General features: G+C 62.6%; 1 protein-coding gene across 2 annotated transcripts in view; it reads right to left on the bottom strand.

The window, feature by feature from the left end:
* PHLDB1 (pleckstrin homology like domain family B member 1) overlaps positions 1-26,991 on the bottom strand; it is a 41,033-nt gene extending 14,042 nt beyond the window's left edge. For both annotated transcript variants that reach the window (XM_036260043.1, XM_036260044.1), the window contains exons 1-11: positions 26,932-26,991; positions 26,155-26,278; positions 24,565-24,735; positions 17,608-17,733; positions 14,416-15,743; positions 11,268-11,543; positions 10,657-10,797; positions 10,444-10,581; positions 7,466-7,621; positions 2,309-2,419; positions 2,107-2,196 (exon numbers count right to left, since the gene is read on the bottom strand). In XM_036260043.1, coding sequence (XP_036115936.1) covers positions 2,107-2,196; positions 2,309-2,419; positions 7,466-7,621; positions 10,444-10,581; positions 10,657-10,797; positions 11,268-11,543; positions 14,416-15,743; positions 17,608-17,733; positions 24,565-24,735; positions 26,155-26,278; positions 26,932-26,991 — 2,721 coding nt within the window. The remainder of the gene's footprint in view (positions 1-2,106; positions 2,197-2,308; positions 2,420-7,465; positions 7,622-10,443; positions 10,582-10,656; positions 10,798-11,267; positions 11,544-14,415; positions 15,744-17,607; positions 17,734-24,564; positions 24,736-26,154; positions 26,279-26,931) is intronic.
* Positions 26,992-27,248: the final 257 nt, after the last annotated feature.

The following is a 27,248-nucleotide window of genomic DNA, read 5'->3' as shown; positions in this document are numbered from 1 at the left end:
TGGGCCTGCCCGTGTGCGGGTGCAGGAAGCACTGCAGGAGGCTTGCACAGCCGGACGCCAGTCCCCTGGGCACAGTGCCCCTGTGCCAGGGCAGAAGCCTCGGGCTGTCAGAGGGCTCCGGAGCCCTGGGGGGAGAGGAAACCACTCCCGACTCCCTATGCCAGTTGCCCTTCTCCTCCGCCGTGGCAGACAAACCCTACTGTTCCCCAACCCCGGCCCGAGGGACAATCGGGGCATCCACCAGACGTCCTCGGGGACAGGTGGGCTCACTCAGTGGCTGGCCCTCACCGACAGGCAGGGCCTGGGTGAGCACGCTGGGGGAGGCAGCACAGCTAGAGAACCTCTGCCCAGCTCAGGCTCCTAGGGTGCCAGTGGGAGGGGAAGAGGGGGCAGAGAAGAGGCTAGCAGGTGTCAACCAGGTACCAAACACCCATACGTCATGCCTTAGAGCCTCACTCCATTCCACACAAAATCTCGAGCAGGGTGGGGGGCTCGACGCCCACTGTAACCACAGATGGCTGTGGGGGGAGCGGGCGCAGAAAGGGGCAGGCGGACCAGGCTCCTCCTGCCCTCCGCTTCTGATGCTGCTGGCCTTGGCATCCAGGCCTTGCCCCGAGCAGACACTGAGGGCCATCCCTGGGTTTTCCCTGGTCCGGGACAGATGAAGAAGCCTAGGGGTGACCTTCCGAGAACCCGCCAAGGACCAGGACCCAGCGCCCAGAGAACTCTTCTGTCTCCAGCAACTTGGGCACCTCCGGCAGGGGCACACACAGGCAGCATCGAACGTCAGTCACACCACTCTCAAGGGTCCCTTTGCACCCCCTCTGTTAGGGCTGGAAGTGGGGGTGAAGACACCTCTAGGGCCTGAGCAAGAGACTCCTTGGCAGGAAGCAGCTGAACACAAAACGGACCCAGTGCCCAAGGGCCGGGACTCGGAAAGATGCTCACACCTTAGCTCGTGGGTTGGGAGGGCTGGCGCTGTCCTTCCCTGAGCATGTCCTTAGAGCCCTGAGCTTATCTAGGTGTTGGGGCACAGCAGGCATCCGCACTGCATGGGGATCAAAGCCCAGGACCCCGAGCCTGCTCTATCCAGGGGAGCCCATTCCAGCCCAGCTCCAGGGGCTGACTGTCCTCCAGGGGTCACAGAAGACGAAAATGCACAGGAGGGACCAGCGTCTGTGAGAACTGACAAATGGCATGCAGAATACATGCACATTAATATGCGAACTGATGCTCTGGTCTTTTACGGGCTGCCCAGGCACCTCCGGCAGCCAGGTGCTCAGTCAAACTCGCAAACTCTGGACAAAGAACTATGGCCACACCCTCGGGGAGAAGCTGCGGGGGGGGGGGGGGGGGGGGGGGGGGGGGGGCTCAGCAGGCAGGCCCTGGCCTGGGCTGAGCAGGAAGTGAGCTGTGATCACCTCTTGCGCTTTGGGGCAGAGCTGAGGGAAAGCAGAAGGGGACAGAGCAGGCGCCAGCCCGAGATGACCCTGGGACCGGGCCCAGAGCCGCAGTCCCCAGCTCCTCCAAGGTGGGCAGCTCAGCCTCCAGAGAGGGTGGGTGGTGAGGGGCCTCCCGGGCACTCAGCCCAGCCCCCGGCCCCGCTCTAAACTGCACTCGCAGTGAGGAAGGAGCTCAGGAAACGGGACAGGTCCTCGCTAGACCTCACACCAGGCTCGCAGACTCAGGAAAGACTGGCTTCGGGGGTCTCGATGCCCACATCCGGACCAAGAGCCTAGTTCTCGTCCAGAGCCCAGGGGCTCCGAGATCAGGACCCTGGATCCTGGGCTCCCCCGAAGGTGAGTCTGCTCAGCCCCGACCTTTTCCAAACCTCGGAATAGCCCGTCCTCCTCACGATGTATTCCGCCCCCCAAAATGGTAAGATCAGTGGGCTCCTGGGAGCCAGCAAGGTAACTACAAAGCAGCAGCTGGGAGCCACTGAGGGTCAAATCCCAGACCTCAGGAGCAGTGTAAATCACATCTCTGTGGTTTGAGAAATGCCCCATGCTGAGTCACAGCCATGGGGTGGAGGAACCACACCACACGTTGCTCCAGAACCTCCCAGGGAGACCGCGGGCCTGAGGCCGGACTGACCGCCCACGTTACCTCTTTGAGAGTCGACGTGGTCTTTGGGAACGGCCTGCCCCCCGTGAGTGAGTGGTATCTTCTCTCCAGCACAGTCAGTTTCTCCTTCTCCTGCAAACCCAAAGTGGCAGAGGCTCAGAAAAAAGTGGGGGGACAGCAAGAGAGGAGGCGTGATGGGGGGATCCTGCACCCCCACCCAGCACCCCCACGCCCAGAGAGCTACCTTCTGCAGCAGCTGCAGGGAGGAGTTCTTGTCTCGGGCCAGGCGCTCTGACTCCTGCACGGCCTGGGCCCGAATCTGCCCCGCCTGACTGTCCAGGACCACCAGGCGCTCCTGGAAGAGATGGGGTGTCCTTCAGTCCCGGGGGAGGCAGGGCTGAGCCCAAGGTGAGGCTTAGCTGTCTCTCCTGCCCAGAGACCCTGCGCTTGAGTGAAGGGGATCAACCAGCTCTTCTCTTGGCCCCAACTCACCCCAGGAAAACAGGCTTCTACAGGTAGCTCCTTCCCAGCCCTCCCACTCCCTTGACCAGTGACCCCTGTGCCACCAGGTACACCAGCCAGAACCCGCTCTCAAAACTCCCTTCCCTGCACTCCTTAGCCAACATGTCCAGCGTCCTGGAGACACGGAGCAGTTCCACCTGCCCCGCGCCCCACGCACCTCCTCTGCCACCACCCCACCCAGGCCCTGCTTCCCCAGCCCGGCCGTCCCCAGCCTCCTGTTTCCGGCTCCCAGCTCTCCGATCGTCCCACACTGCCTCAGATACCTTCCTAAAAGGGCCAGGCTAGATCACTCCTCTCCTGAAACCCTCCCGGGACTCCGCAGCACTCCTGGGATGAAGCAGAAACTCCTAAGCCGGCGTTCGAGGGCCCCCGGAACGGGGTCTCCACTTTTCAGCCCCCCTCCCACCCTGAGCCCGCGTGTTCTCAGCTCGGCTGCTGTACACTCAGCTGTGAAGTTGTACATTCTCAGGCCTTTTTTTTTTTTAATATCGTTTTCTCTTTTTTATTATTATTATTGATTTTAGGGAGGGCGAGAGAGAAAGGGAGAAGGACACACAGAAACATCAATGAGAGAGAACATCGATTGGCCGCCTCCTGCATGCCCCCCACGGGGGATCAGACCCTGGGCATGTGCCCTGACCCGGAATTGAACTGGTGACCTCTTGGTGCAGGGGTCGATGCTCAACCACTGAGTCACACCGGCCGGGCCTCAGACCTTTTTTAAAATTTTTTTTATTTTTTATCCTCACTCGAGGCCATTTTTACATTTTTTGTTCAGATAGAGCGGGAGGGAGAGAGAGGAAGAGAGAGAGAGAGAGAGAGAGAGAGAGAGAGAGAGAGAGAAACATCGATGTGAAAGGGACACATCGAGTGGCTGCCACCCGCACGACCAACCAGCCGGGGACAAACTGCAACCGAGGTACATGCCCTTAGCTGGAACCGAACCCGGGTCTGTCTGGACCACAGGCCGACGCTCTAACCGCTGAGTAAAACCAGCCAGGGTCTCAGGCCTTTTTTAAACTGTTCCTTTGGCCCAGGAGAGCCATCCCTGTCTTCTTCACCCATCAAGAGCTCACTCACCCTCCAAGCCCAGTTCAAAGGCCGCTTTTTCTCTAACATCTTCCTCGATCGCCATCCAATAGCTTTGCTCCTCCTTCTGAGCTCAGATTAGTCTGTTCCCCACTTGCCTTGTATCACTGCTACTTGTGAGTGATGCTTCCACCCCCATCCCCCACCCAGGCTGTCAGATCCAAGGGCAGGGACGGTGCCTTTTCTCTCTCCATATCCCCAGTGGGGCTTAGCACAGTGCCTGGCTCGACCATCATGTGCAAAAAAAATAAGATAACAAGTGAGCCTGGCCAGTATGGCTCAGTGGTTGAGCATTGACCCTGCACCAAGAGGTCGCCGGTTTGATTCCTGGTCAGGGCACATGCCCAGGTTGTGGGCCCGATCCCCAGTGGGGGGCGTGCAGGAGGCGGCCAATCAACATTCTTTCTCATCAGTGTTTCTTTCTCTCTTTCTCCCTTCCTCTCGCTCTAAAATCAATAAAGAAAAAATATATATAGTTTTTTAATCTTCACCCAAGGATATTTTTTACATTAATTTTTAGATAGAGCGGGAGGGAGAGAGGGAGGAAGAGAGAGAGAGAAACATCGATGTGAGAGAGGCACATCAATTGTTTGCACCCGCACAACCCCAACCAGGGCCGGGGACAAAACACAAGTGAGGTACGTGCCCTTGGCCAGAAGCGAACCTGGGACTCTTTAGTCCACGGGTGATACTCTTACCGCTAAGCCATATTGGCCAGGGCAAGAAAAAATATTTTAAAATAATAATAATAATAAATGAGAGAAAAGGACAGGGGCTGGGGTAACCCCAGGAGGGCTTCCTGAAAGAGGGGGCCTTAAACCACCACCCTGAAGAACAAGACATGGGAAGGAGAAACACCTAAATCTGGGGTCAGCCCAAGAAAAGACCAAAGCAGAGGAGGTGGCAATCCGCACAGCAAGGTCTGCTGTTTCCAGTCGTCCGAGAACCTGGGCTGACCCAGGGCCCCAAACCCTGCTAAATGCTTCGCACTTGTAACCTCCTTTAGCCCTCGTGGAGGTGCCTTTGTGCCCGCTTCACTGACAAGAACACGGACGTAGTTAGGAGGTCAAGTGTCTTAGCGAGTAAGAGGTAGAGCGAGGGTTAGAACCAGGTCTGTTGGGCTCCGAAGCCATGCTCTGAACCAGACTAGAGAGGACAGGAAAGCATGGGGACCAGGACAGAGAGGACGCTGGGAGCCGAGAATGAAGCTGAACAAGGCTCACAAGGAGAAGCATGAAACAGAACATGGCCCTGGGTCCCAGTGGCTGAGCTCCAGTTTCCTAGCGGCCTGGGTGGGCGTGGGTAGGAGGGACCAGGAGTCCAGTACTGACGACTCCCAAATGCCCGGCGGTGATGGGGCTGGCTGATCCAAGGCTCCCTGGTGCATCCCTCCAGACGGAAGAGAACCATGCCAGACAAGTGCCAGCCCCCAGCCCCCAGCCCCAGGGCAGTCAAGCGTAGAAGTAACGGGGGCTCCGGGGCCAGGCAGGCCTGGCTTCCAGTTCTGACCCTGCAGCTTATAAGCTGGGAGGTTTGGGGCAATTCTGGTGCTTCTCTGAAGCCTGGTTTCTGGGCGGAAGTGGGTTCACAGAACCCGTACAAAGTCGTGAGACAGTTTATTCTTGTGTTATTTCTTAATTATGGTATCATTTTCCACATTAACAACTGCAAACCTACTGTATATAAAATGGGGTAGGAGCCCTGGCCAGTTTGGCTCAGCGGCTGGAGCGATGGTCTGAGGACCAGAGTCTCAGGTTCGATTCTGGTCAAGGGCATGTGCCTCAGTTTCTGTTCAATCCCAGTCAGGTTGGGGTCAGCGGAAGGCAACCCGTCATGTGTCTCTCACATGGATGTTTCTCTCTCTCTCCCTCCCTCCCACTCTGTCTGAAAAGCAATGGAAAAACATGCTCCGGTGAGGATTCAAAATAATACTAATAAGAATAAACAAATAAAATGGGGAAAGAGTGCTGGGCTTAGGAGACCATCCTAATGTAAGGTGGGCGGGGGACGACACAAGGAACTTCCTGACCACCCCCAAGTGCTTGGGAATTGCCAGCTTCTTCCCGCCTCCGTCTGCAGTGGGCGCATTTGTAAGGCAGAGCAGACAGGGATCTGAACTCGGGGAGAGCCGAGGGCTCCCCACTTACCACCGAACCTAGGCTAGCTCTCAAGCCCCCAACCCACCGCGTTAGGACAACACCCCTGATCTCACTGGCGCCACCTCCCACCCACGCACTCCAGCCGCACAGGCCTGTGAGCCGCGCCCCACTGTCCCCCCCACAGCCCTCCCCCCAGGGCTGCCCTCTCCCTCCGCACACACACTCCTGCGCCACCACCCCCGCTGCTCCGTGAGATCAGAAGCCATCGCAGGAGCTGGGGACAAGCCAGGTGCCAGGGCCAGTCCCCTTGCTGTGCGGCTCCGCGGAGCCAGGGCTGGGACAACGTGGTGCCCCGTCCAGGACCCCCGGCTGGCTCGACCACCCAGACCTCAGGTCTGTGCGTGTCCCAGCGCTTCCGCCCGCGAGCCCTCCAAGCGCAGGGCAAGCCTGCGGCTCAGACCCCTCGCCCTCCGCCCTCCGCCCTCCGCGCCCAGCCGGCCGCTCCCCTCGAAGACGCCCTCGGAGGCAGGGCTTGACCAGCGGCTGCTCCCCAGCGCTCCCTGTGCCCATGTCCCACACTGACTTCACATCATCTGGGTTTATTCCCACCATGGCCTCACTGCTGTGTGTGATGAGGAAACTGAGGCTCAGGAAGGTGAGGTCAACTCGGACTCAAACCCAGGTCACTGGCCTCCAACCGCACCAGCCCCGTGTGGGCGGGCAGCATGGAGGGGCGGGGCAGCAGGGGAGGGGGCGGGGCAGCCGGAGAGGGGGCGGGGCAGCAGGGAAGGGGCGGGGCAGCAGGAGAGGGGACGGGGCAGCAGGGAGGGGCGGAGCAGCAGGGGAGGGGGCGGGGCAGCAGGGAAGGGGCGGGGCAGCAGGAGAGGGGGCGGGGCAGCAGGGAGGGGCGGAGCAGCAGGGGAGGGGGCGGGGCAGGAGAGGGGACGGAACAGCAGGAGAGGGACGGAGCAGCAGGAGAGGGGCGGAGCAGCAGGGAGGGGCGGGACAGCAGGGGAGGGGCGGGGCAGGAGAGGGGACGGAGCAGCAGGAGAGGGGCGGAGCAGCAGGGAGGGGCGGGACAGCAGGGAGGGGCGGGGCAGCAGGGAGGGGCGGGACAGCAGGGGAGGGGGCGGGGCAGGAGAGGGGACGGAGCAGCAGGAGAGGGGCGGAGCAGCAGGGAGGGGCGGAGCAGCAGGGAGGGGCGGGGCAGCAGGGAGGGGCGGAGCAGCAGGGAGGGGCGGGACAGCAGGGGAGGGGGCGGGGCAGGAGAGGGGACGGAGCAGCAGGAGAGGGGCGGAGCAGCAGGGAGGGGCGGAGCAGCAGGGAGGGGCGGGGCAGCAGGGAGGGGCGGGGCAGCAGGGGAGGGGGCGGGGCAGCAGGGAGGGGCGGAGCAGCCGGAGAGGGGGCGGGGCAGCAGGGAAGGGGCGGGGCAGCAGGAGAGGGGGCGGGGCAGGAGAGGGGACGGAGCAGCAGGAGAGGGGCGGAGCAGCAGGGAGGGGCGGGACAGCAGGGGAGGGGGCGGGGCAGGAGAGGGGACGGAGCAGCAGGAGAGGGGCGGAGCAGCAGGGAGGGGAGGAGCAGCAGGGAGGGGCGGGGCAGCAGGGAGGGGCGGGGCAGAAGGGTGGGGCGGCGCAGCAGGGAGGGGCGGGGCAGAAGGGTGGGGCGGGGCAGCGGGGAGGGGCGGGGCACACCTTCCTCTTGCTGATGCTGCGGAGCAGCTCCGCCTGGCTCAGGAGCAGCCCCTGGCTGGCCAGCTCGCGCTCCTCCTCCACGCGGCTCTGCTGCTCCAGCTGCTGGAACTCCAGGTCCTCAAAGAGCCTTGTCTCTGTCTCCAGGGCCTCTGCCTCCTTGAACGACAGTGACAACGGGGGTCGGGTGGTGCTCGAAGTGCCACCCTAGGCCTGGAAGGCCAGGCCACAGAGGTGTGCGTTTGGGGGGCTGGACCCGGGGAGACTGGGGAAGGGACCTGCCCCCATCCGACCCCCTTTCCTCTGCCTGGAGCAGCAGAACGGAGACGAGATCCCCCCATCGTTCCGTCCCCTCCAAACCAAAGCACCGACCCTGGTGTCCTGGCAGGTACTGCAGGGCCCAGGTGGTCCTGTCCCACGCTCTCCTCTCTTCTGGGCAGGTGGCCCTCAGGGCCGGGGAAGGGGGGCTGGTGAAACTGACCCTTCTCAGCTGCTCCTGTAACTGTTCCCGCACTGACTCGGGGCAGTTATCGAGCCGCATCTGGAGCTTGGCGTAGAGCGCCTGGCGGGCCTCCAGGCGCCTCCGTCCCGCGGCCAGCTCTGCCCTCTCCTGGGCGGCGGGAGGGCGAGGGGCGGGCACAGGGGAGAAACAGAACACACACTCCTCAACTCCGGCGGCAGTTCGGGCGATGGGAGGGCAGGGCGGGCGGGCAGAGAACGGGGAGCAGGAGTGGGGGTCGGGGGAAGAGAAAAAAGACAAGTAATAAAAGAACAACCAGAGAAGAAGGAGGAAAGAACAGAAAGGGGAAGTGAGGAGGGAGGAGGAGGAGAGTGGGGGAGACAGGAGCTGAGGTTAGGACAGGGCCGGACGTGCAGGGGTGGTGAGCCAGGGCGGAGGGGAGGAGCCCAGGCAGAAATGTTGGTCTCTTGTAGCCCCTCAAACCAGAAACATTGATGCAGGTCCTGAGAAGAGGCCCTCTGCTTTCCCTTCAAACCAGTCAAAGCCCAATGGGAGCCTCTAGCTCCTGACCTCCCTCTTCCGCTGCCCAGAGACCAAAATTTAACCCTGGGGGAAAGGGTAGATGGTGAGGGTTAAATCCGGGGGTCAGGGTGAATCAGGAGCGGAGGACTTAAAGCCACAGCGATGCAGCGGAGGGGACCCCAGCCCAACCCCTTGGCCTCCCTCCCTCCTGCCCAGGCTGGGGGTGCGGCGGGCACAGCGGGCTGAGCCTCAGAAGGATGAGGGCTGCAATTACTCCAGGCGTTGCCATGGTAACAGGTGCCCCGGGAGTGGGTACAGAGAGGAGGTGGGTGGCTCTGTCTGGGGCGAGATGACACCTCTGAGGCCAGGAAAGGGAGGGGGGAGCTGGTGAGTCACCCACCCTAAGGACAGGCAGAGAAGAAATGGTGACTACTGGTCCCAAAGCCAGAGCGGGGCCCTGGGCCCGGGGCGGGGGGAGGGGCAGCGGAGTGAGACCACCGCCTCAAATGACGGCCCAGAGAGCAGGCAAAGTCCAGGCTGCCCGGCAACACCGGGAACGTGAGGAATTCGGTTAGCAGGTTCCTTCTGAAATGAGCCCCCTGGGAGGAAGACCTAGGCTGAACCCCGCCCCCACCCCTCCTACACGCCTCCCCATCCCTGGAGAGGACATGGCCAGTTCAGTCCTGGGGTACACTACCCTAATACTCCGTGTTCTGGGTGACGGGCTGCAGATGGGAAGAGGCTGCCTATTCCCACCCTCTCTTGCGCTGTCTGAACTTGGAAAAGCCCAAGGGGAAGGCGAGTCCCTGCCCCAGCCCTCCACAAGCCTCCTACCCCTCTGCTCGGGAGGCAGGGGGCAATGGCTGGAGGGCAAGAGGCCTCTCCCTCCAACAGTCTGTGGAAGCAGCGCCCAGACTTTTCCAAACGGGAGGAGCTCTTCAGGCTGAGAAGGGCCTCCTCCAAGCATTCCCCCAACCTCGTACCCATCCTGCCAGTGCGGAGTCTGAGCTGTGCCCCTGGCCCACTCCTTTCTGCTCAAAACCCTGGGGCCCCACAACAAGACGGAAGGCAGCGGCATTAGAGTGGAGAGGCCCAAAGCCGGTGGAGTTAGTGCAAAAGCGGCTCATTCTGCCCGGGGGCACTGACGGTCAGGGCATGCGACAGCCCAGGGCAGTGTGTGGGACAGTGGGGCGGGGGCGTTAGTGCAGGTCTGTTTGGTAAGCATGGAGTTAATCTGGCACAGAATTTGGGAGTGTGGTTTTGGGGGCCAGAGCCAAAGCTCAAAAAAGGGCGAAGTGTCACATGATTTTTAAGAGTTTCCAAATCGAGGGGAAGGAGGAAGATGCTCTCCAAAAAATGGAGAATTAATTCTTGGAAAAATACTGTCAAGTCCAAAAATAGATGGCCCCTCTCCACTCCAGAGCTTTGGGCACGTTGCAGGGCATCCTGGGTGTGGCTGGCACGGCCCCTGTGGGATGGAGAGGCCCCTGCAGGCTGGCATGATATCTGGAAGGGGCAGGGGCAGGCGCTGGGACCATCTGGGATGGGAGGCTGAGATCCTAAAGGCTCAGGGGACGTAGAGACCTGGGGACTATCTCCCAAAGGCACCTCCTGAGCATCTGAGGCCCGCTTGGAGGAAGACACTGTCCAGACGGAGGGGCCCAAACCTGAACCGCTCCCCAGCAACAGTCCCTCGGCTGCGCTCACGGCCCAAGAAGCGGTGTTGGTACTTCCTAGAAGGGCCCAGAATGGCAGGCACCCAGGCACCCAGAATAGCACAGAGGCCCAGACAGAGGAGACCCAGACACCAGCCCGGTCCGAGGTGACCTCCGAGCTGGTACCTTCCCCAGAGGACAGGCCCCTACCCCTGAAGCCACACGGAGACCACCTGGTCTGCAGGTTAGATGGTGAGGCAAGGGGTGAGGGCCCCCAGAGAAGACCTTCTCCTCCTCTCCCAGGCCACTGGTCCCCAGCACCAGCCAGGCCAGGTATGGGTTACCTTGTCCCTCTCCTTTTGGATGCCCGTCTCCAAGGTCACCAGTTTCTCCTGCAGCTGCTCGGCTGCCTTCTGCTCCTTCTGCAGCAGGGCCTGCTCTGCCTCCCTCTCGCCCTGCAGCAGCGCCCGCTCCATCTCAGCCTGGGGGCAACACCGGCCGCGTCAAGGCCAGCCCGCCCCGGGCCTCCTCCGCCTGGGGCCGGTCCTCGGGCTCACCTCTCGGGCTGACTCCTGCAGCTGCTGCTCCAGCTCCTTCACACGCACCTTGAGCTGCTCCACACGCCCCAGCACCTGAGCCCGCTCCTCCTCCAGGGCCAGCACCTCTCCCTGCAGCTTGGCGCCAGGTGCATCTTCGTGCTGGGGGCGGGGAGCCATCAGCTGGGGGCGCTACAGCCTCCAGGACGTGAGTGAGAGGACGGATCCCCACTCCTCAGGGCACCGGGATGGGGCCACCGGGCTGAGACAGGACGCACCCCACCCCCATGAGGAGCATATGGACTCCTTTAAATGGAACAGAAATGTACCCGAGTGCCAGGCCTGGGTGGGGCCCAAGGAAAGGCAGGTCATAAAGCATATTTACAGCCTGGCTAACTCATTAGCACCTCCCTCTCCTCATTTCTACCCTTCTCACCCCTGATCCTTCCCAAACCGAACCCTTCGGTGACTTCGCCCTCACTGGGCCCTGGCATCCCTCACACATGCCTGCCTGCTCTGTGCCCAGCAGGCCCGGCCCAGCCCCTCACTCAGCCCTGGTCCCAGCCCTCATCCCAATCGTCCCAGCCCCCGTCGCAGCCCCTCACTCAGCCCCCGGCCCAGCTCCAGCCCACCTCCTGCTGGGTGCTCTCCGTGCTGCTGCACTCCTCCTTGAGATTCTCCTCGTCCGAGCGGTCCACACTCTCCCACAGGCGCTGGGGGGCGCCTCCAGGCTCCTGGCTGCTCCGCCCAGGGGCCCCGATGGCGCCCGAAAGGCCTCGTGAGGGCCTGCGGCCTGCCAGCGCGGCAGCGGCCTCCCCGATGCTGGGCAGCTCCCCGGCCTCCGGGCCCCCGTCTGCCCGGCTGTACTCCGCACACAGGTTCAGGATGGTCTCCAGGCGCTGCCGTTCCTGGGAGAGCGGACCGAGCGTGAGGGAGGAGGCAGGACGCTGGGAGGGCCGGAGCCAGTGTCTTGTCAGGAGAGGATCTAGGATTCTGGGGGCTTGAGGCTCAGATCAAGTCAGGAGAGCGCCCCCCACCCCGACCTAAGGTGTGAAGAGGCAGAGGGAACGAGGGTGCTCAGGAGAAACCAGGCGGCGGCACCTGGCCACATGGCCAGCTGCTCTGTCTCCCTTCCTGCTTCCCCTTCTCTCCGTCCCGGGCGGGACTCACCCAGACACGCGTGGGAACACTCGGGCAAGCAGACTAAGGGCCGCGAGACGCACAGACACTCAGCTGTGCGCGCTGGCACGGATACACAAAGATCCACGACGGGGGACACAGGCACCCCGCGGACCAGCGCTGACGGAGGAAGGCAGAGCGTGCGCCCTGGGCCTGCCGTAACGGGCAGGAGAACACAAGCCCTCGCCCCGACTCGCACAAGTGCACACCGAGGCACGCTCACGGATAAACACAGCCCCGCTCGGCCGGGGGCACGCACAAGGTTCACACCGGGACGCGGCCAGGGACCGGGACGCCGCCCTCCTCAGGTCCACCTCCACTCGCAGCCGCGCGCAGGCCACCCAGCTCCTCCCCAGCAGGGCGGGCTGCGTGGACGCCCGGGCCACGGAGTGCCCAAGGCCCTGACTCCTCATCCGCCCCTCCCCACACACAGCCCACCGAGTTCCTCCCAGGGCCTCGGATCCAAAGGAAGGAAGGTATAATCACACTTCGGGTCTGTGCCCCCCTTCTCACGCTTAGCTCTCAGGCGTCTGTCACCGTGTGCAGTTGAGCCGTGACCCCCTAGACACTTACCCAGCTTTCCTGCCGTTGCTCGCCCAGTTCCATGGCAAAAGAAAAAAAAAGGGAAAAAAAAGCAGGAACTGCCTGAGCACCTCTGTACCCAGATAAGCAGCCTGGCGGAGGTGGGAGGGGCGGGCAGGCAGCCTCCAACATTTAAAGTGGCAGGTGGGGCAGGCCAGGGCTGGTGAGGAGGCCGGGCCACCCTCTGCCTGGGCCAGACTCCCCGCCCCTGTCCAGGATGCACCCCCAGAGTGGGCTATGCTCTCATCTAGGCAGGAAAGATGGGGTGCTGCCTCATCTCTCCCCACCCGACACACACATACTGCCGGACACCCTCACCTCACCCAAGGCTGCCCCGACCCCTTCTGAAGGGGTCTCCGGACAAACCTCCTCCATTCTGATTCTCCTCAAACCGATCTCAGGGCCCTGTCCCCACCTGGACCCCCCATCCCACGTGCTCACAAGAGAGAAGGCGGAATTCGCATACGTACGCACACACCAGCCAGAGCCCCCCGCGTTCCCTGCGCCATGGGGCAACCCCAACCCACACCAGCGGAGATGCTCTCCCCAGGACAGCTGCCCAGGCACACGTGACCCCAGATGCAGCCAACACAGTCAGTCACACAGGCGGGCCCAGATCAGGCCCGGGCTGCCCACCCTGCCCCCTTCCTCTTCCCTGCCCACCAGTCCCGATGACCCCGCCTGGGCCAGGGGGCAGCTCCACCCGTCTGCAGATGCCGGAGGGAAGCGATAGAGAGGGACCAGGGGCTTCTCTAAAGAACGGGACTTGGGAAGACGGGCACTCGAGTTCCAATCCCAGCTCAGCCACGTGCCGCGACCCAGGAAACACGTCTGCTTTCCGGGCCTCAGCCTGGCCCTCGCGGAGCCTGCTCAGCCCGAGGTGCGAGGCCTCCCCGCAGATGTGGTGTGTTTCCCTCGTGCTCGGTGTGTTAGGGACGAACGCGGACGTGCAGACGTTACAACAAAAGCTGTGTTCGTGCAAAATTAGCGCGGATTTAAAATAAAGCCTCAGAGCCCTGGCCGGTTGGGCTCAGCGGTTAGAGCATCGGCCTGCGGTCCGGAGAGACCCGGGTTCGGTTCCCACTAAGGGCATGTACCTCGGTTGCAGTTTGTCCCCGGCCCTGGTTGGTCGTGCAGGTGGCAGCCACTCGATGTGTCCCTTCACATCGATGTTTCTCTCTCTCTCTCCCTCTCTCTCCCTCCCACTCTATCTGTGCAAAAATTGGAAAAATGCCCTCGGGTGAGGATTAAAAAATAATAATAATAGCCCTGGCCGGTTTGGCTCAGCGGTTGGAGTGTTGGCCTGCGGCGGTCCGGAGAGACCCGGGTTCGGTTCCCGCTAAGGGCACGTACCTCGGTTGCAGTTTGTCCCCGGCCCTGGTTGGTCGTGCAGGTGGCAACCACTCGATGTGTCCCTTCACATCGATGTTTCTCTCTCTCTCTCCCTCTCTCTCCCTCCCACTCTATCTGTGCAAAAATTGGAAAAATGCCCTCGGGTGAGGATTAAAAAATAATAATAATAGCCCTGGCTGGTTTGGCTCAGCGGTTGGAGTGTTGGCCTGCGGCGGTCCGGAGAGACCCGGGTTCGGTTCCCGCTAAGGGCACGTACCTCGGTTGCAGTTTGTCCCCGGCCCTGGTTGGTCGTGCGGGTGGCAGCCACTCGATGTGTCCCTTTCACATCGATGTTTCTCTCTCTCTCTCTCTCTTCCTCTATCTCCCTCCCGCTCTATCTGAACAAAAAATGGAAAAATGTCCTCGGGTGAGGATAAAAAAAATAAATAAAAATAAAAAAAATAATAATAATAAGTAAATAAATAAATAAATAAATAAAAGAAAGTCTCAGAAACTTCGGAGCCAGTTCTTCGCCTAGACACCCGAACCCTGAGGTACTGGTCCCCACGGAGCCTCCTGGACGAGCCTGAGAAGCCCAGGCCCCGGCCGCGGGCCCCCATCTGCCAGCTGGCCGGCCACATGCTGCCAGAGCCCGCAGGGGTCCGCAGCCCCCCGGCCCCCGCTCACCAGCCTCTCCATCTCCTGCTCCCGCAGCCGCTCTTGGTGCTGCCGCCGGTGGTACTCCAGGAGGTCGTCCTCGTTGTCGCTGATCTCCGTGATGCTGTTTTTCCGCTCTCGGGGGACAGGCACTTGCAAGTCCCCGCTGGAGAGCTTCCTCTGGGCCCGGGGGCTCTGTCGGGGCAGGGCCCCAGTCAAAGAGCCCAGACTGTAGGCTGGACTCAGCCTGCCGCTGAAGCTGCCCTTGCGGGGTGCGAGGGACTCCCCGAGTGTGGGCGAGGGGCTCCGCGTCCTCCGGCCTCGAGTCCCCAGGGTCAAGGAGAAGTCCTCTGGGGAAGCCCCGTGGGCTGCCCAGCGCCGGGGCCGGGGGCTCTCTGCCACGTCCCTGGTTAGCTTGGGGTCCGGGGTGGTCCGGGAGGGCATGGGGGACAGAGCCCGTCTGGACAGAGACGGGCTCAGAGGAGGCAGTTCCCGCATGCTGTCCAGGCCCCGCCGGCTCGGGCGGGGGCTCTCCGAAGGCTGCAGCGTGCGGCCGGCCGGCCCGTCTGAAAATGTTCGGCCCACCAGCTGGCGTGAGGGGCCGGGGGTCAGCTCCCGGAACGGGCTGGGAGGGCGGTCCTGAAGTGTGCCGATCTTGTTTCGGGGAGCGGGGACCGGAGGCTGCTGGAACTTGGGGCTGCCAGGAATGCTGGGGGGTTGGCCGTGGGCACTGGAGGCTGGGTATTCACTCAGGCTGATGGCCACCACAGGCAGCTGCCCGCCCAGCCAGGGGCTGTCAGCGGTTCTGCCGGCCTCTGCCAGCACCGTAGGTGCCGGGCTGTCCGTCAGCAGGCCCCGGAGGCCGGGGCTGGGCGGCCTCTCGTGCCCCGACTTCCTGCCCAGCCGGGGGCTCTCGGAGGCACGGGCACCAGCAGGCCGGGGCTGTGGGGGCTGCAGGGCCAGATGGTAACTGGAGGAACGAGCGGGCACCAGGGGCGGTACAGAAGGTGCCGGCTCCTGGCCGCTAGGTGAGTGGCTGGCACAGCTCCCGCTGCTGGCTGGCGAGGAGAGCGGAGAGAAGGCGGGAGAGGTGTTCTCGTAGCTGGAGCCCACGGACATGGCACCGGGGCTGGTGGGGGGGGACAGCAGGTACCGACCCCCGTTAGCCACGGGCGACAGGGGGGAGGCGGCGGCCGGCTTCCTAACAGCCGCACCGGGCTCCTCTAGCACCAGGGAGTCCATGATCTCCTGCAAGTCCTTCTCGATAGAGCTCACCAGGGAACTGTGGCTGGCGTAGGCCGAGGGTCCCTGGGCCGCAGGCTGTGGGGTGTGGTTCCCGTTCACCAGACTTTCTGATTCTGCTCAAGGGAGACGCAAAGATGCCTCAGGTCCTGGGCTGTGACTCTGGGGAGGTTCGGGGGCGCCAGAGCAGAGGAACCCCGCCTCTTCCCAGCAGAGCTGGGTTGCAAGGACCCCAGAGAAGCCAGGAGATCTGGGGTCCAGTGCCAGCAGGGCCGCTAACCTGCTGTGCACCCTTACCCACGTCACTTGTCCTCAGTTTCCCCTTCTGTAAGGAAGAGGATGGGTAGGAACCTTCTGGCTCTGACCTTCTGACTTAGGACAGAGTTAGCTAGAACGCCAGGCACTCCAGGCCTGGTAGTTGCCTGCTCACCCCAAGACTAGGCTCCTCCCTGCCTTGGTTTCCCCAACCTCCTAAATCTCTCCTCGGGAAGGCAGGTGGACATTCTGCAGAAGGGCAGGGGGCACACTATGGAGCTGACGCACGGTCCAGGAGGGGCCCCAGTCTAGCAGGACAGGGGCTACCAGCAAAGCAGCCAAGACCAGGAGAAAACACACACAGCCTCCCAGGCTAAAGGAGGGCGGGGCTGCACCACGTTGTCCAATCAGAGGGCAGGGAGGGGCCTGGCACTGCCCACTTGTTCCTGGAAGCCAGGCTGACCAGCAACCAGGTGCAGTTCAGTGCCCCGAGGAGCCCGCCAGGCCACTCCAGGGAGAGCCTGCCCCACCTGTGCCCGCCCCAGCCCTGGTGAGCCAGCCGGAGTAGCTGGAACCACTGCCCCAGACAGCTGAGGGACGGGCCTGGCAAGGCCAGGATGGGCAGGGTAAAACCAACCAGGGAGTGGACCGGGAGCCCAGGCATCTGAGCCCCCAAGGGGCTGAAAAAGTCTGGGGGTGGAGGAGACAGAAAATCTTTACAAGGCTGATTTGGGCCCTGGCTGGTTCGGCTCAGCGGTTAGAGCATCGGCCCACGGACAAGAGACCCGGGTTTGGTTCCCGCTAAAGGCACGTACCTCAGTTGCGGTTTGTCCCCGGCCCCGGTTGGGGTCGTGTGGGTGGCAGCCAGTCGATGTGTCTCTCTCACATGGATGTTTCTCTCTCTCGCTCTATCTGAAGATAAATGCAAAAATGTCCTCAGGTGGGAATAGGAAAAATAAACAGAGTTTGGGTCCAAAATTATAAAGACTGTGTAGGACCACAGTCAGAGGGGTCACCATGGACACTGGTCATCCCAGTGACCACCCGTCTTTCTTCAGATGCCCAGACTACCCATTTAAGCCCCTGACGTCACCCCACTGGGTGTACCTGGTGTACTGTCCCCCCTGTCCCCACACCATGCTGACACCTGCCATCCCACAGCCCGTGTGAAGTCGGGATGGCGGGCCCACTGGCAGCTTCTGGCCTGCACCCCAACCCCCAGGCAGCTGGACTGAGGGGAGCGGTGCTGGTTCCTCGGGACAGTCACCCACCGTCCTCTGGGGATCAATAATTCACACAAACTGCAGCTGTTCCAATGAGTCATCAACTGGCAGAGCATGGCCCGGGGTGGACGGGACCAGCAGCAGGTGGGACCCACCAGAGCCTACATGATCAGCCTAGTGCTGCCTTCTGCCCGCTCAGGCCACCGGCGACAGCAAGACTCCCCGGTGGTGACAAGGAGGGTCAGGGTCCCAGACACTAGGTGACCTCTTCCAGGGCAGCGGGATGCAGGCCGGCAGAGCCTCCATCTCTCGGGCTCACGCTCTCCCAGGTCCAGGCACTCCTTGGACTTCTCCCAGTGCCCGAATGCCCTGGCAGGGGGCAGCGGGCCCAGACCGTGGGTGATGCCTTGTCCGGACACTACACGTGTGGCAGGAGTGGGCGAGGAAGAGGACTCTCCGGGGGTACTACCAACCCACCCTCCTGCCCCAACTGGGCACCTACCTGGGCTCGGACTGTAGGGGGGCCCCGGGGCCCGGCCCCCTGCCGGAATCATGCTTTTCATCCACTTGGCTTCAGCCGGGTGATTAAAGCGGAGGAAGGTGGACTGACCCAGGCACAACATGCAGCCTTCGGGGAGAGAAAACGCTTGGCACGACGGGCAGGGCTAAAGCAACTGCACCCCGCCAGCAGGCTCACCCCGGCCCCAGAGCCGCCCCACCTGCACTCACACCGTCCACACCACCCACGCCTGCCCCACCTGTGCTGAGAAAGGCACCGAGGACAAGAGCGCAGAGCGAGTGGACAGAGCACTGGTGTGAGTCTCCAGACCCAAGTCCTAGTCCTAACTCTCTTTCCAGGTGAGGCCACCACCCGCCCCGAGTCCGGTTTCCCCTTTAGAGAAACAAGGGCAGTAGCACTGACCCTGCAGATAAGACCGTGCCTGCCAGAGTGCCCCGGGAGAGCACACGCCCTTGCCCCCGGCCCCGCGAGGACCCATGCCCCTCGGGTGGAAGGGGAGTCTGAGAGGCAGCAACTTCCAGGATCACAAACAACTCTGAGCCGGGAGACAGGGTGAAACTGTGATGCCCCTGGGGGACCAGAGTGCCTCCCGACTCCAGCAGTGGGAGTGGCCGCCTCCTGTCTCTCCGACAACGCACCCTCTGGCCTGATATCCTCCTGCTCCCCTGGAACGGAGCCAGGCCCAGGCCAATGGCCCAGCCTCAGCCAAGCACATTCCCAGGCAATAGACACAAGCCCAGTCCTGCCCAGGAAGTGCGGATGCACGGAAAGGGGAGGGCCTGCGGGAGCCAGACAACGTAGCCAGGGGCACCGGAGTGTGCGCACGGTAGGTGTGCCCACAGGTGCCTCAGCCTGGCTGACAGGGCTCCTCCTCCTGGCCACACAGGTGCCAGAGCGCTCCTGCAAGAGAAGCTGTGTTTGGGGGAGCCAGCGACCTGGTGCTCCCTACCACCCACACTTCCATTTGTTCACGCCCCTGGCCCTGGTCCCCGCTGCCTATCTACCCAATCTGGTGCCACTTGGCACCCCAAGCTTCATGCCAGTCTGAGCTAAGACTGGCAGGGAAATCTACATTCCTGGACGCTGAGACAGTGCAGGCCACAAGGGCATGGGGCATCCCAGGCCACAAGGGTACCTTCGCGTCCCCCCACTGAGAAGCCTGTTGCTGGAACCCAGGGCATTGCCATGGGGGTGGGGAGACCTAGCAGACCGAAAGGGCAGAGCAGATAACCACAGTGGACAGAGCCACCCCCCTCTTCGGCACACCCACAGGCCCCCCTCGGCAGGCGGGCACCAAGGCCCTGAAGGCGAATGGGCGGTTAGGAGAGGGAGAGCCTTCCTTGCCAAGCTGCCAGTCAGAGGAGCTGACCCCCGAGGAATCATCACCAGAATAAATAATAGCCAAGTATCCACTCCCCAAATTACAACCACAGCTGTTTCAGAAAGAGCCCTGCCAGGCTTCCTCCTCGTCAGCCAGGCCCCAGGGTCCACACAGGCCCACTCAGTCCTAGGGTGCTCGCCCCCCCGTGCCAGGCCCCACCAAGGAGGAGGTGGGCACCTAGAGGCCCTCAGCCTTGCCCCCTCCTCTGCCCTCACCCTCCTCCACACAGGGGGTGTGCCATGCAGCCGCTGGACTATAAATAGGGATGCCAGGCGGCAGAGCTGGGTCTGTATTAATAGAGTGGGCAGGAGGGCAGTAGGTCTAAGAGCAGCCCAGCCCCTGCCCAAATTAACTTTCTATTTGCACTCAGGGGCCCCAGGAATCGCCCCAACTTTAGTCCCAGGCCGCTGGGGGCTCGGGCAGCCTATTTCTGGGAAGAAAGCTCCTCTCTGCCCACTCCTGCCCCACCTCCCCCAAAGGTCAGCCCACTCGGGGAAGCCAAGAACCCTTCTCATGCAGGCAAAGTTGTGGTCAGTGCCCCCACCAAGGGGCTGGGGGCCCAGTGCATGCGCTCGGGCGGGAGAGCTGTACATCTGGAGAGAAAATAAAACAGGGCGAAGGAGAGGGCGGACCCTGTCTCTCCGGGAGCTGCAGAGGGGAAACCACACGCGCACACACTCTCACACCCACTGCCACGGGCACTGCCCTGCTGGCCACGTAAATAGAAGGGCTGGCGGAGGGAGGCTGAGGGAGGGAGGAAGGAGGGCCGGGGCTCCATCAGAGACCCCTCTTAGCCACAGCGCAGCCCCTGCCCCCAACCCTCCCACTGCACACGGCTGTCCCGCTGCGCCGGGTTGGGGAGCTGGAGTCGCCCCCCAGCAGTGGCCGAGCCCAGACTCCCACTCGGAACGGCAGGCTCACGCCTAACGGAGGTTCACAGCCGCCGGCTCCCAGAGGCCCAGGCCCCTTCCCCGTCTCCCACGCGGGCCCTCCCGGGGCGAGCTCTCCGGCCGGGGCTGCACGGCTCGGGCTGGACTCACCGCGCACCGGGACCTCCGGACGCGGCCCCAGCTCGAAGCTCCAGGTCCCCGCGCCCCGGCCGTGGGGCCCCTCCCGCCGCGCTCGGGGCGCTCGGGGCGCAGGGCGGCGCAGCGCGGAGCCGCCACCAAGCCGGGAGGGGCGACCGGCCACCAGCGTGGGGGCAGGGAGCCAGGGGGAGGGACAAAGGAGCGGAGGAGGGAAGAGGAAGTGATGGAGGAGAGGAGAGGGGAGCAGGATGGAGAGGCGGGGCGGGAGGATGCGGGAGGGATTCCGGGGCCGGAGCAGAAGCGGGGTGAGGGCAAGGTCGGGGGTGACCCTGGGAAAGCTGAGCGGCCAACCGGGCCCGGCCCGAGGGGAGAGAGCCAGGAGGCAAGCCCCGAGAGTGGGGTCTCGCTGCGAGCCCTCTGGGTAGGCGCCGGACGCCTGGATGGGGCCAGCCCCGCCCTGCCTGCCTGGTCCGGGCACCCTCCGACCTGTGCACCGGCTGGGGAGCCTGGCCCGGGCAGCAGCAGGTTGCGCCGAGCCGCGGGCGCACGTGTCAGGGGGCGGAGACCGGGCTCCCGGGGCTCCCGTTACGCACTGGGCCCCCTCCGGCCCTCCGTCTGCACGGTGCCCCCTCCCTCCCGGCTGGAGTTCAGGCGAGGCCGTGCTCTGCAGTGTGAGCAGCCCTGAGCCCAGCTCCTATCCCCTCCTTCTGAGGCCCCTGCTGCCCACACACCCAGGCCCTGCCCCTCCTAAGCCAGCCCACTTCCCTAGCCCCGCCCACCCACAACCACCCGGGGTCCTGGCACCCCTGGAGTACCCTTCCCATCTGGGAAACAGGCCGCTGCAGCCCCTGGGGCGGCTGAGGTTGGCCCGGGCCAGCACCTACCACCCAGCCTGGGCCAGGGTTCCGCTTGGTCCAGGGCCTGGCGCTGGACAGCAGAACCTGAAGGGACACTTTCCTCAGACACACCTGACACGCTCAGGCTCACACAGCCCACACGCCTCCTGGCTGATTCACGGCAACAAGTGCCCAGTGACACACCACCTGTGAGCTGTGCACACGGACCACTCACGCTCCAGCAAACATGCCCTGTCTCTCTCTCACACATCGGTCTCCCACGATCCAGGGCACCAGCCCCCTTGGTTACACACTCACTCAGTCCCTGGAGACCCCAAAATCCAAAGCAACCCCCTCAGAGGTCCTCCAGCCGTGTCCCTGCCCTTGCTGGTCACCCACCCGCACGGTCAGACCACTCACAGGCTCGCACACACAGCCACCACACACCCACCGTGCACCTGTCCTCTGCCCCTCTGAAGGGAAAGGGAAGGACCATATAGGGTCAGATGCAAAACAGGGGAAGCCTTTTAAAAAAACCTACTCAGGAAAAGTGAGTCATCGGTCTGGAAACCGGTGGCCAGCGGCACAGACCCAGACAGACAGGTCGCCCTCGGGGGAAACAGGAGGCAGGCAGGCTCCAGAGGGGAGCTGGGAGCCTTTACTTTTTCTCCTCTTCCTTCCAGGGTCATGAGTCCAGATCTCTAGCGGTCCCTAGAGGACAGGTGGACATTTCTCTGCCAGCCTACGGAAGCAGGAACTGACAACTGGGTGGAGGGGAAAAGGCTGGGTGCCCTGGGTCCCAGAGGGGCGCAGCTGGATAACCAGGAATCCGGCTCCCCATGTCCGGAGAACCTGCCGTGCTGGCCCTCACACAGCCCACCCACGAGGGGCTTCGGGAGTGAAGGAGACAGGAGACAAGGGCTGGGAGTGGATGGGGACCCACTGTCTAGACAGCCTGGGCCCTGAGTGTGTGGCTTTCTGGGTCCCCCCCTACTGGGTCTCCTCCCAGATCTTTCATGTGGCCTGGCCCTGTGTCCCAGGGTAGGGCAGCCCAGACCCAGCCTGAGGTTCCTCCTCTGCCCACTCCAGCCCTGTGTGGGACATGCCAACGGCTGGGTATGGCCGTGCAGTGGAGCTGGTTCCTCCCTTCAGGCTCCCCTTGTCCACAGCTCCAGCTAAAGGTTGGCGTCTGCTTCTGCCCCTCCCCCCCCGCCCCTAGCCCAGGCATACTCCTGCTGGAAGAGCCTGGCACTGCCATCTCTGCCAATCAAGTTGTGTGTCACTCTAAGTTGCCTATGGCTGGGCATCGTGCCCAGGATGACGCAGCCAAGGCCTCGCCCAGCCCGAGCGGGCTCCCTGTTATTTCTAAGGGAGCCCTCTGTGTTTCAAAGATGAGGTCCCTTCCACAAGGCTGGATCAGGGAGGCAGGGCAGGGAAAAGGACCCTCTTTGCATACGCCCAGGCTGGCATGTGGCCAGTGAGTTCTCACATACATACAGCAATATACACACGGACACGTTGGTGCCATCTGTCCTGAGTTCACTCCTGCCCCCCACTTGGACTCTCTGATCTATAAACACAAGGAAAGACACAAACACAGAGATACACACGCCCAGAGTCACAAACACATCCGGAGATACATAAACACACTCCAGTTACACAGTCGCAGGGAGACAGCCCATACACCCACGGGCCACCCAGTTTCCAGGGAAACGCACTCCCAAGAATGTCCGGAGTGGGGCCAGGCGGGGCTGGGCTTGCGGCCTTGCTCCAGAGATGAGACAAGGAACCCCTCAGCTCCTGGAGCCCAGGGGAGGGAGTGCGGGGAGAAGAACACTCGCTCCTTTGGGCCCCTGCCTACCCCCGGCCTGGCTGCCAAGCTCCGGGGACAGGGGGCGCGCCTAGACAAGAAGGCTATAGGGACGAGGGACGGGAGGGAGAGAAAGGGAAGGGGGTCTGGGGTCAGGAGACAGTGGGAGGGCACATAATTGGCAGGGTAGGCTTTTGGCTAGAGAAGAATTGGGGGTCATGGGGGTCACAGGAAATGCCTAAGAATCCCATCTGGGCCCAGGCCCTCCCTCGCGGGGAACACTGCTGAGGAGAGGCCAGAGGGCATCAGCTCCTCCACCCTGCTCACAGCTCAGGGGAGCTGCCCTTTCCCACGAACTGCGGGACATGGGCTGGGGTCCGGGCTGGGCTTTCTCTAGCCTTTCAGCCCGGCCCGGCCTCTCCTGGTCTTGGGAAGGGCTCTCTTTGAGACGGAAGAAGGCTACCAGCTACCAGGTGGCATCACAGCCAAAGTCCCACCCAGTCTATGAGAATCCGCCTGCCATCCAGCCAGAGACCTCGAAGCCCCCCATGCACACTCCTGAGGGCCGAAGAAAGGAGGGCAGAGCTGGGCCTCCTGAGCTGTGAAGGGAGGCGCATCTAAGCAGACCCGAAGGGGTGGGAGCAGGAGGAGGAAAATGATGGGGTTTCCCAGCTAGTCAGAGGAAGGAGTCCCCAGAAATGGTTCCGGGACACCAGTCCTCCAGCTCAGAGCCAACCCTACCTCTACCCCCACCCACATCGGCTCTTCTCTCTGATGCCCAGGGTGAACACACCTGGGCCAGCCCCATCCTCACCTGCCTGGTCACCATAGTAACCGGGGCCCAGTTTTCAGAGCTACCTTACAGGACAGAACTCCTATTGCTTTGGGAAACGGGGTGCTGAGCATATTCATGACCCCAAAGCTACTGTCAACAGTTTCTTTTCTTTTTCAATCCTCACCCGAGGACATTTTTTGTTCAGATAGAGTGGGAGGGAGAGAGAGAAACATTGACGTGAAAGGGACACATCGAGTGGCTGCCACCCGCACGACCCAACCAGGGCCGGGGACAAACTGCGACCGAGGTACGTGCCCTGAGCGGGAACCGAACCCAGGTCTCTCCGGACCACAGGCTGACGCTCTGACCGCTGAGCCAAACTGGCCAGGGCAAGGTTCTTAATAAGAGTAGACATGGCGCCCTGGCTGGTTTGGCTCAGCGGTTAGAGCGTCCGCCTGCGGTCTGGAGAGACCCGGGTTCGGTTCCCGCTAAGGGCATGTACCTCGGTTGCAGTTTGTCCCCGGCCCTGGTTGGTCGTGCGGGTGGCAGCCACTCGATGTGTCCCTTTCACATCGATGTTTCCCTCTCTCTTCCTCTCTCTCCCTCCCACTCTGTACAAAAAATGGAAAAATGTCCTCGGATGAGGATTTAAAAAAAAAAAAGCAAAAATAAATAAATAACTTTAAAAAAAAAAAAAAAAAAAAAGAGTAGACATGGCCTCAGCTTTCGCCGGCCCAGTCCTCCCCTCCCCACCTCTGCGGCTTGTCAGACCACAGCTGCCCCTGGCGCCAAGGTTCAAGCCGTCGTCCTGACCGCTGCCCACTGCTATCTCCGCACCGCTCCCCATGCCCTTCAACAGCAGAGCCGGGATCTGTCCTCCCGGTGTTGTCGGGAGGCAGAGGAAGGTGCTCAGAGAAGAAAAGCGGGGTGAAGACCAGTCTGGATGCCCGGGGGTTGGCGTGTTCTGCACGCACATCATGCGCTGGCACACCCTGCCTCCAGTGTGGCCGCGGAGGCCGTTACCCTGGCAACCACCGCAGCTGGTGGGCCCTGCACCTCTCCTCCAGCGTTTCCCCAGGGCTCCCTCTGTCCCGAGGCCCCAGCCTTACCCTGAGTGAGCCGGGTGGGCCGCCGGACAGGGAGCCCGTCCACAGCGCAGGCATTGCCGCAGGGGTAGAGGGTGAGGGTGCCCCGCAGGTTCTCGATGTAGCAGTGCTCCGGAGCCAGGCCGGGGCCCTGCAGCGCGATGTCCTTGGCCGCAGAGCCAATCACAGTCCTCCCTTAAGACAGGAGGGAAACTGAGTCAGCGGGTTTGTCCCGCCGGAGGAGGCAGGAAAAGGCAAGGAGCACCCTGAGGGCATCTCCACCTCCTGCTCCAGCGACGGTCCCTGCCCAGCACCGGCCACCCTGGGCCCTGAGCCTGGTGGAAATCGTGGGTGTGGAGGGTCCGCTGGGGCAGAGAAAACTGACCAAAGTGGGAAGGGGCAGAGGGCACTGTAGGTCCAGGGTAGAGAAGGGGGACTTCCTTTTTTTTTTTATCCTCACCCGAGGACATTTTTCCATTTTTTGTACAGACAGAGTGGGAGGGAGAGAGAGGAAGAGAGAGAGAGAGAAACATCGATGTGAAAGGGACACATCGAGTGGCTGCCACCCGCATGACCAACCAGGGCCGGGGACAAACTGCAACCGAGGTACATGCCCTTAGCGGGAACCGAACCCGGGTCTCTCCGGACCGCAGGCGGGCGCTCTAACCACTGAGCCAAACCGGCCAGGGCAAAAAAAATTTTTTTTTTTGGTACGTGCCCCTAGTGGGAACCGAACCCAGGACTCTCTGGTCCGCAGGCTGACGCTCTAACCACTGAGCCAAACCAACCAGGCCTCCTTTTTTTTTTTCTTTATTGATTTTAGAGAGAGAGGGAAAGAGAGAGACAGAAACATCGATGAGAGAGAACATCGACTGGCCGCCTCCTGCACGCCCCCTACTGGGGATCGGGCCCACAACCTGGCCATGTGCCCTGACAGGGAATCGAACCTGCGACCTCTTGGTGCAGGGTCACGCTCAGCCACTGAGCCACCTCCCCTCAGTCCCTCCAATTCTCCCTCCCTAAGGCCGCTGCCTCCGTCCTCACGCTCCCCCCTTTTCTCCTTCTCTGCCACCTGCAGCCTCCGCCCCCTGGCCCCCCTCACCCCCCTGCAGCAGCGCCCCTCAGGCCCTGCACCGCAGACCCTCCCTGGCAGAGCCCCGGGCCTGGTATCTGCAGAATGCGGGGAATGCAGTGTCGCCTAGGCAACAAGTGGGCCAGGAGAGCAGAGAGCGGAAGCAGCAACGTGGCAGGGCTGCCGGCCACTTCCACCTCTCCCTTCTCCAGGGTCCCTTCGCCGCCCCAGGCATCACCCTCGGCGGCACCCCCTCTTCTCGGCCATGCTGCTGCTAAGAGCGACCTCCTCTCCTGCTTCAGCGCCTCTCTCCTTGTTTCTTAGCTGACCTTTAACCCTAGCCCTGGAGCCAGAGAGTCAACCAAAGAGGAAAAGCCATCTGTACAGAGAGGAGGGAAGTGCACTGGTGAGGTGAGGCGGCCCCGCCCCCCACGTGGGGGAGGACACCCGCCAGCGGATCTCAGAAGGGCCCAGTACAGGCCTGCACCTCAGGGCGGGGATGGCTGCAGACGGAGGGTGGCAGGCGGGTGCCCTTGACTCACCCTCCTCCAGCGGCAGAAGGGTGATAGCCGTGCTCAGTCGCCCACTTCCCAGGCTCACCAGGTGGGGCTTGTCTGTCTGCACCTTGAGCCCTTTGCCGGTCTCGATCAGGTCCAGAGGTCCTTGCTGCAGTCAGGGAGGGTGGGAGGTGAGCATCACGGCAGACCCCAGGCCAGCACCTCCCACCTGGTCACAGCCACTCCGGCACCCCTCCAGCCCCTGCCGGCTCCGAAGGGCTCCGAGGGTGTCCTGAGGCTCAGCACGGACTCTTGCACAGAGTATTATTCCACTGAAGTGTAATGAGATCCGAATCTAGGCCACTAGCTCGTCCCACCAGATTTATCTCAGGTCCTGGCTTAACTGCCCCTTTTGTCTATTAAGACAGGAACAAGGAGAAAGTAAGGGGAGATGGGAGGCCCCGGGTGAGAGGAAGGGGTGCTGGAGAGGAGGGCCCAGCAAGACGTGGCCGTGGCCGTGTCTGCAGCGGTCCGCTTGCCCAGTGCTGTCTCTGCTGGACTAAATCACGAGAGGGCAGAGGCGGGATCAAGGAGAGACATACACCCGAGGGGCCATCTGAAAACCCTCCCTGATTTCCGAAGGGTATTTTCTGGGTAAACCAGTTAACCCGATTCAGATAGAGACTTGGCTGCCAACAGGCTTGGGACCTGGGAAGAGCAGAGAGGAACTGCTCTTACTCCTGGGCTGGGCCATGGGTGACCGAGGCGCCGAACCCGTCCTCACCAGAAGCGCCCTTGCCCCAGGGACCCAACCCAACTCACCTGCACCACTGCGTGGGGCTTGCACCCAGGGCCTGCCAGGTTCCTGCTGCGCGTGTCCATGGTCCCGGTGTCTCGAGCTGCTGGGAACACGGCCGGAGGCAGGTGAGGGGCCAGGCAGGAAAGGGGAAGGAGCGGGCTCTGTGGCAGGGCGCTCAGGGCAGGGCAGCAGCGGGCATCATTCACGCGGCCCTGCCAGTTTCCTGCTTCCGCTGAGGGAAAGCTGAGGTGGCTCAGGAGCTTTCTGGAGAAGGCGGGACCACATCTTCAGCCGCAGAAGGAGCAGCACAGCACCCCAGTCCTGGCCTTGCCGCCGTGAC

This window comes from Molossus molossus, unplaced genomic scaffold (genome assembly GCF_014108415.1).
Source record: "Molossus molossus isolate mMolMol1 unplaced genomic scaffold, mMolMol1.p scaffold_m16_p_13, whole genome shotgun sequence".
NCBI classification, from domain to species: domain Eukaryota; kingdom Metazoa; phylum Chordata; class Mammalia; order Chiroptera; family Molossidae; genus Molossus; species Molossus molossus.
Note: the sequence above shows the minus strand (reverse complement) of the source record. Positions and strands in the feature narration are given on the sequence as shown.